At 43.3% G+C, this 8,694-nt stretch overlaps 1 protein-coding gene across 2 annotated transcripts; it reads right to left on the bottom strand.

Annotated features, from left to right (window-relative positions):
* Positions 1–1,073: 1,073 nt before the first annotated feature.
* Positions 1,074–7,236, bottom strand: pdzd3b (PDZ domain containing 3b). 2 transcript variants are annotated; one of them, XM_042093735.1, is made up of 10 exons: positions 7,084–7,236; positions 5,892–5,919; positions 5,339–5,403; positions 4,800–5,011; positions 4,035–4,239; positions 3,724–3,860; positions 3,427–3,628; positions 2,776–2,972; positions 2,247–2,358; positions 1,074–1,909 (listed from the first exon to the last, which is right to left on the bottom strand). In XM_042093735.1, the coding sequence occupies exons 2-10, from the start codon at positions 5,903–5,905 to the stop codon at positions 1,794–1,796; spliced, it is 1,260 nt and encodes a 419-aa protein (XP_041949669.1). In that variant the 5' UTR covers positions 5,906–5,919; positions 7,084–7,236; the 3' UTR covers positions 1,074–1,793. The 2 variants fall into 2 exon arrangements, with proteins under 2 accessions (XP_041949669.1, XP_041949668.1); XM_042093734.1 differs by having other exon boundaries at positions 2,143–2,358; positions 7,084–7,234.
* Positions 7,237–8,694: the final 1,458 nt, after the last annotated feature.

Below are 8,694 nucleotides of genomic sequence, written 5' to 3' on the forward strand. Positions count from 1 at the left end.
CACCACACTTAGCAGGAGTTACATGCTGCTCCTTATGTGAAGTGGCTGGCATAGAAGTCGCTCCCCTTAGACGTCTTCAACTGAGGGCAGAGCTGCATGATTCAGACCTGTTGACTTCACTGGGTCTTCAAGTGGGCACCCCACTTCACCGGTGTTTCGTCAACTAGCCCACGACACCTCAATGGGGCTTGACAGCAGAACCAGCCTCCTGGAACTATTCCCTTGGCCATTCAGGACTTCACCACTCAGCTCTGACCCCCACCCTCTCTGCCAGCCTGGTTTAGCCACCGCACACTCCTTTAGCCACAGCCATCTGGATGCTGTCTCTGCCTGTTTTGAAATGTTGTTTACCAGGTTCTTGCGGGTTGCTCCTTTCACCCCAAGCACCCCCAATGCTCTCCAAAGTGACTGACCCGGGAACCCCCTGCAACCCACCTCCATCGGTAGATTCCAGGCTCTCCAGCCCCTCTGCTGACTCTCAGAGATGAGGGACTGATACTTCCCCAGCTTGCGTTCATGTGCTTCCTCAATCCTTTCCTCCCATGGTACCATCAGCTCTATTAGGGCCACCTGCCTTGTTGCTTATTAGGACCAGAGCACAATATCTGGTCGGAGGCTGGTGACGGCAATCTCCTCTGGAAACTTGAGTTGCCTTCCAAGGTCAACTCTCATCTCCCAGTCCACTGTCGTACCAAGGATCCCTGAACATCTGTCCTACTTGCCTGCCTTTTAATCTTCTAAAGCTCAGTATTTATAGCAGACTAGAAAACAGTCGTAGGTTATTTATGCCGCTATATTTTGTGGGTTATTTTATGTAAAAACACTTCAGTGGTCATTGTCATTGAATGTTGTTCGCCTATTTTCAATCAGTCAGTGCAGCAAAGTTCTGGAAAAAGAAGCCATCTGAATAGCCTATACAATAATAAATACTAGAGGGCACCATACATTTAAGTCTATATAAAAAGCAAGATAATCAGGACTACTGGGCTGGGACATATTTAATGTAGGATTGGCTCAAACCAAATCAAACATGTTTGGCTATTAGCCCACAGGAAAGATACCAAGACAATGGAAACAGAACATAATATTTATTGGGAGAAGGTATTCTAAACATAAACATTTAATTAAAACAACATTGAAACTTTAAATGCAGTAGTAATATACAGATACATGTAGGCTATATGAAAAGGGGGGGGGGGTATAACCAACTATAATTATCTTTGAAACATTTCAGACCAATAAAACACACTTGGTATTTTAATCAACTGGAGATTGTGTTTTATCAAAAATACTGATGAGGTTAGAATCTGTTTGTATTTTGAAATATTACAATGGAACTTTCTTGAAGCAGGCAACAATCTAGTGCATAGGTCAACATCTGCAAATGTGCAACATCTATGATATGGAGTGATACATACTATAGTTCTAAATTCAATTTATTTCTAAATTATGTGCTGTGCAAATTCAGGCAGTCTTGAAACAAGGACTCTTTAACTTTAACATAGCATAAACCGTTCTGAAAGGTATGAAATATGGCTACCGAGTCCTTTGAATGTGCAGACTTCGTTCAGAATGTCAGAGGAAACATACCTTATGACTCAAAGTATGAACACATTTTTTAAAACCAATTGTCTCGTTAAAAATATAATAACTGTAGGGTGCATACTTAATTAGTGCATGTTAATTAAGAGCCATTAGCTGTCTGTTCGGCTATGACGACATTCCTGCTCTGCAGCAGCTTCTCGTATCCCAGGGGCTCCACGACCAGCAGAGAGAGAGAATCACCAGCCTCTTTAATAAGCACAATCACATCCTCCAGATACTCCTCCTCCACGTTTGTTCCATTCACCTCCATCACCACATCCCCTTTCAGCAGCCCAGCTCTCCCCCCAGGTCCCTCTGCCACTACCTGCAGGGAACAAGACAGGGGATACTGCAATGTCAGAAAATGTTCAACACATATTAATGACTTTTATAAGTTTGTAAAATTAGTTTAGACATTTAAACATTTTTCCATCTTTTGCCAGTTGAAGTGTGCAGTATAAATTATGGGGGCTCCGCTAGGCAGCTTGCAGTGGCTCACTAAGGTTGCGATCCATGTAAGCTTCCATAGTTTTGTGTGGGTCTGGATCAGTGCTGTACCTGACTGATGTAGGTTCCCGGTTTCTGGAGAACGCATCCCAAGTGGAAGCCATAGCCGCTGGGACCCTTACTGAGGACACAGACCCTGGGCTTGGGAGGCTCGCCTGCTGGGGCACACTGAGGGTCACTGCAGTGGTCAGCAGTCTGTTGGAGTTCAGCACTTTCACTCGGCTCAGCAGATGTGTCTTCATAAAAGAGTAATGGTGAAAGACCAAGCTGTGGAGAGAAAGACGCAGAATAAGTGTTGTAATGGTCTGTCTATCTGTCTGTCTGTCTATCTAAATATCTTTGACGTGAAGGCAAAACATGACATTTGAGGTTATAATCTTGGGCTTTTGGAAGCACTGATCAACATTTGTTCACCATTTTATTGATGCAACTAATCAATTAATCAAGAAAATAATTGACAGATTAATCGGCTATGAAAGTAATCTTTAATTAGAGGTCATATACTTCAAATGACCAGACAAGGTCGAGGGTCACCATATCTTGGTCCTACATCCTAATTCAGATCTGGCTGTTTTTGGTTTGATTTCGCACGAAGGTCAAGGTCTGCTCTGCAGTGGCCTGCCTGGCCTGGTTTTTCTTTGGGTCTTTTCTTTCAGTGCATCAGATCAATATTATGGTGCCTACCCTTGTAAAGAAATCCTGTCCTTGTAGGCTAATGATGGTCAGTGTGACCTGCTGGCCACTCTGACGTATCCTGTTGACGACATCATTGTGCTTCAAATTTGTGATGAGTTCCTCATTGACCTCCAGCAGTATCTCCCCTTCCTGTATCCCTGCTCGCTCTGCTGGGCTGTCAGGGTCCACCTCACGCAGCACATGTACTGTGAACAGTCATGCATACAGGTTGCAGGTTAAACAAAGATTTATTTCAGTACATAGACATGACAGACAGACAAACAGCAATTACATTTTAGTTCAATTCTATAGATTTATATTATAGTATAATATTAACAATAGACACAGGGCCCTAATTTGTTTAGTACAAAGGCTGTAAGCAAGTACTCGCACATGAAATACATAATGTGAGCATTGAGCTGACTCATCAATGTTTGTGCATCAATATCTTACCCATGGTGTTAAACTAGCAAATATATTTTGTCTAGTTATTAAATTAGCTTTAGTTAGACTTAAGACTTTCCACTTTGCCCATCTGATCAATCAAATTAAGGCCCACAGTCTCAAAGCACTTTGAAAGTCCTAGGCCTGAACCTTGACATGAAGCTTGTCTTGGTGTTGTGCTGTCCAAATGTGTTTGCTTGGTGCTGTGTTCCTTACTGTTGTGTTTGGAGGGCGTTTTCTCCAGTCTCAGCAGGAAGCCGTATCCTTCAGGGGCCTGGACAAGGTGCAACTTTCGGGGCTTGTGTGGCAGATTGTGAGCGACGGCCATCGAGGGGAGAATGGGCATCCGGCGACTCACGTAGGTCTGCTCACTTTTGCTGTCAATCACCAGGACTGTCATATGATCACATTTCTTCACCTGGCAGCATGGGGTGAAAGGTCACCATAGAACACATTTACTGTATATACAGTGGACTGAAACGTCCATTTTTGATGCCCCAAACCAGGTCTTACCATTTTGCTGATGGCTGAGTGAGAGAGTTCAGACACGGTGGCGCCGTCCAGCCAAATCAGGTGGTCACCCTTGCGCACGCCTGCCTTTTCAGCCGGACCCCCACTGGATGGGCTCATAGAAAACTTCCCCTTCTCCCCTTCACAGCAATAGAATAGAAATGGTAGAAATCCCCACATGAAGGACACCCAAAGTGTCCTAATACTATTTCTTCAAATGAGCTGTAAGCATATCCATCTCTGTCTGTGATTACAGCTGCACACGCTAGGGGTACAGAGATCAAGGCCTCTCTTAGCTAGTATGTGGGTCCTACCCTCTATGGGGAGAATCCTGAGCCCAAGGCCCTGACTGGAGTCTCTGGCGATGTGGCAGAGACGGGGTGGGTCCCAGTCCTCTCCTCGCTGGGCTCTGGCCAGTGCTTTGAGGTCACAGCCCTGAGCCACGGCCTGATCGTACGCCTTCCCATCCAACAGCAGGAGACACAACTGTGTCCCGCTTATGTGGATCTTCCTTGCCACCTTATTAGGAGAGGGGGGAAATGGACAGCCAGGATAAAATCAGGAAGGGAGTTAATGGGTTTCACTGACCTCTGAAGACTGGAATCAGTCCCCACCACTATTGTTTGATCAGGTTTCATAGGAACTTCTGTCCTCCACTGACACAGCTTCCACTTCTCTATCGGTCTCTCTCTCTCTCTCTAATGCAGGGGTTTCCAACCTTTTCTGTCAGGTGACCCTATTTTGATGTCACAAAACGTTGGCGACCCCAATCATTCACATGTTACATGCAACTCATCTCTGCTGTAACAGGCAGTCTTGATTTTCAAGCATGATTACATCAATCAAAGATCTCATGCGGGCTGTCTAAGTTTATTTAGTACGTAGCTAGATTGTAATGAAGGATCCATATTAGTTTCATGGGGTTTTTAATATTTGTTTTATTTAATGTATTGCAATGTAATGGTCAATTTTAAGATAATTTTAAGACCTCCCACCACCTTCTCTCTCTCTATCTATCTCTCTCTCTCTCTCTCTCTCTCTCTCTCTCTCTCTCTCTCTCTCTCTCTCTCTTCTCTCACCTCAGTATGTTTTGCATCATCCAAGAAGCTCTCGTTGACCTCCAGAAGCCGGTCCCCATCTTTCACCCCGTTCCGCTCGGCCACCCCCCACGGGGTCACCTGCCGGACCACGTGACCCAGGAGGCCCCTCTCCACACGCAGGTGGAAGGCGAAGCTCTCGCTCTCCTCCCGTTTCAAAATACACAAGCGGGGCGTCGGGGTTACAACAGCCTCTGAAGGAAAAGTGACGAGAATTCTGTGGATTTGTCTAACTTCATGTGGTTTGTTTTTGGTCATGTAGTGATTTGAAGAGGACACAGATCTGCCGTCAGGAGGGTTCATATGGTGCAATTGACCACCCAAGGGTCCAGGGAGGGGGCGCTCATGGAAAGGTCTGTGTTCTACTGGTTGTGCTGGAGTGTGTATGGATAAGGGGCCTAATTTGGTACATTTTGTCCATCCATAATTTGTAGCAGCTGGTTTAGGAGGGAGTAAGTTATAAAAGATATGAAATCGCAATGAATCTGTTTCATGTGCTTGCACTTCAACCCTGCACGTACCTGACTCAGCCACTTCAGTCATTGCTGGGTTGTCAATTCCCTCCTTTGGGTTGAAGGTGAATTTGCTGAAAGACAGTTGTTCTTTCAATTCTTTGAAAAATGTTCAGTAAATGTACAGTACTGGTGAGACAACATACAGTAATGAATAAGCATAATAATCAGCATTTTTACACCTACAGATTATGTTTATAACCTTGTGTTAAAGTTACTCAAAACACTTGGGGACTTTATGTTATTGATCTTCAATGGAACAACAAAGTACAAGGCAGATAATGGTTGTGCTTGATCCAGCATGTGGAGTCTTATCACTACGATTTGGGTGCTCAACCAATAGCGTTAGCACCGGTCAAAGATAGCCGAACCAGATAGCCAGGCCATGGGAGGTTTCTCAGGACTTTGGCCAGGTGTTCCGTTGTATAATTGTCTGTTATGTTCCAATACGTTTTCACTATTGTATCAATATCATTTCAGTCTTTCTCATATGTATGATCACAGAAGCAGCAATAGCAACGAGATTCAAATTTCAAGAATATAACATTTCACTGACACTTACTCAGTCACTTCCATGGTATCTGTCCACTCTGTTGAAACAAAGACATTTCAATGAAAGACGTTCGACCTTGTGAAAGGAACTCTTCAAGTTGGACTAGTATGAAACAGCCGAGTCAAACATATCAGATACTATCACACACAGGCTGCTATGAGACCGGTGCTGGCTTACTACATCAAGCAGTCTCAAGGTAGGCCTAGTCTTTGTCCTCCCATAAATCAACTAATTAACCATGACCAAAAGTTAATCAGACGTACATTTTTTTTGATTATGCCCCTTTAACTTTCATCATCTGATGAAAAGGCAAGCCTTATATTTGTTGATTTGAAATGCTATTGTAGTAAAAAAATTGTATGTTTATTTAGAGTGTCTGTAAACAACAAAGCATTCCACCCATCCGTCAGGCTTGTCTGTGTGCATCTCACTGGTTTGGTTTGGTTTGATATGCCCCCACCCCATCAGTGAGAACAGCAGTAGGATCACAGGACTGTGGGCAGTTTTGATTGCACTAATCATGAGGACATTCCTCAGGCCAGAGGTGATGGCTTTCACAGTGTAAACACCCTTTAGCCAATAGTAACAATTGTGGGCTTGGAGATCCTGTCTCTCTGAGTGTCGCAATCAGGGGAACACGCCCCCTATTCAATGTCAGGTTGTGTAAAAATAAACTAAGAAGCAAAATTACCTCATTAGGTAAAAAGTTAAACTCTGCCATTACAGCGCAGTTGTAAAAACAAGGTTAACAGCAAGCCCCTCTGAGGAGCATATGTCAAAGAGCCATGGCAGATGCCATGATTGTTTAGCATCAGGTTAGCTTGTGTTTACTTTTCCTCTCCATAAACCTGCAGGACCAGGTCACAAAGCTAATATAGTGGTATAAATAAAGCTCTGACATGGTTTGAACAGCTCTCGCTGCAGGGAAACAGGACTATCCGACCACAACAGAGAACAATGAGGACAACAGACGAGAGTATACGTTGTATGTGAGTTGCTATGCCCTAAGAAACAGGGTAAACTATTTACAGTTTCATGGCATCTGAGGATTTAAGGTGTGAACACATGAAGATACTGTGCTCACAGAAAGAGAAAATGCAAGAGACAATAGGCACTGTTATGAAAAGGAAGTGAAACGGCATTGAAGTGTCCAATTGATAATACAGAGAGAGAGAGAGAGAGAGAGGGAGAGAGACTGTACCTGGAGTGTCATTGCAGGCCTCTCTGCTGGCTCCTCTGTCTGTGTGTGTGTGTGGGTGTGCGTATGTGTCTGTGTGTGGGTGTGTGTGTGAAGGGCAGGGGCAGTGAGTGTTATGAGGCTAAGATAGCAGGAGTAACATTTCAGGCCTCAGATAGGCGGGCCCCCTCTCTCCGTCACCTCCACTGATCTAACCCCTCCTCCTTCCTCCTCTCTCTCTCCTTATGTAGAAAAAAACCCTGCACAGGTTTAATGTTTAATCTGTGCTATTTGGGAGAGACTTATCACGTCTTCCCAACACACTCCCTTTGTGCACACAAACTGAGCCCCCCCCCCACACACACACACCTTACACAACCTTATGAAACTTTATAGCTTATCCTCAGAGAATCTCTACAAATGAAACATTGCTCAAGGCCTTCCAGACCAAAGTCAGGTCATGTGCCTGTTCAGCTCAGTTAGAGCAAGGCAGAGGCCCTCTACTGTTGTTACTTCCCATCTTCAAAGTATGACATATATATCAGTCATGAACGGTGGAGTACAGAAGAGCAAGGTGATTAAAATAACTAGAAGCCACACACTACTGTAACAAAACACCTATACGTTTGGGAGCAAGAGGCTATCAAAATCACAGCTCAATGCAAGTCATTTGCTATGTAGTCAATCCAAATGGACATTTGTTTTACTGTATCATGTCTCCTTACACAACTTGCAACAGGGGCTCAAAATCGCCACCAGAGGTCACCCTTACTCAGTGGTAAATTAATTGATCAGACACACTTGTTTTTGTAATCTTATATTGATTCCTTTGGCTGAAAACAACAAACCACAAGTTATCTTCCCTTGTACGTTTTTAAAGAAAGAAACATGACATGAAATAAATACATAATCAGGCCTTTTGGTAAGGCTGGTCAATAGATTATATATAAACGCATTTATTGTAATAATTTAACATATGTAAATACATAGAACTTTTTTTATTTATTTGATGAAACAAATATATCTTAAATGAAATGAAAGGAAAAGCAAGAGGAAAGCAATGTCAGGACATGAGAGACTGCTGGGAAATAAAGTTTGTGTAAAAGCTTACCGCTGTGTAGACAGCTTTTAATAGAGAATGATCTATACAGTTCAGTGTATCTGTCAAATATTACAACAATCCATAATCTGCAGCATTTGCAATCATACACACGTGAGGAAAGTTTTGAAGGCTTTTAATATTTGTAAGGCATGCATACTGCATTGCTCAAATAGTGAACCAGATTTCTGGAGGAAACCAGGTGGAGTAAGAGTAATCTCGAGCAGAACCTCAAAGAATCTCAAATAGAAAAAATCTCTCGAATTCACAGCCACACAGAGGAGTTCCTTTTTGAGCCCCCAAAACCTGGTGTCAAAATACCAGTTTCCCAATACTTGTATTACACACATACAGTTTGAAGGGGGGAAAACATGTATATAGAATTGAAAACAGAGGACAATCAACATTATAGTTGTGAAATGTCTGACCACCACAGGACACAGAAGTATTCGGTTATAACATACAATAACACTCTCTAGGCACAGTACTTTACTATTGCTATTAGAAACAGATATTATCCTATTCTTTAACAGACA

This window comes from Alosa sapidissima, chromosome 5 (genome assembly GCF_018492685.1).
Source record: "Alosa sapidissima isolate fAloSap1 chromosome 5, fAloSap1.pri, whole genome shotgun sequence".
Lineage (NCBI taxonomy): Eukaryota > Metazoa > Chordata > Actinopteri > Clupeiformes > Clupeidae > Alosa > Alosa sapidissima.

Coding starts and splice junctions, on each gene's coding strand:
- pdzd3b (XM_042093734.1), bottom strand. Junction 4,240..4,799: donor ATGATGCAAAACATACTGAG/GTGAGAGAAGAG, acceptor TCTCCTAATAAG/GTGGCAAGGAAGATCCACAT. Junction 2,359..2,775: donor GACAGGATTTCTTTACAAGG/GTAGGCACCATA, acceptor TTCTCTCCACAG/CTTGGTCTTTCACCATTACT.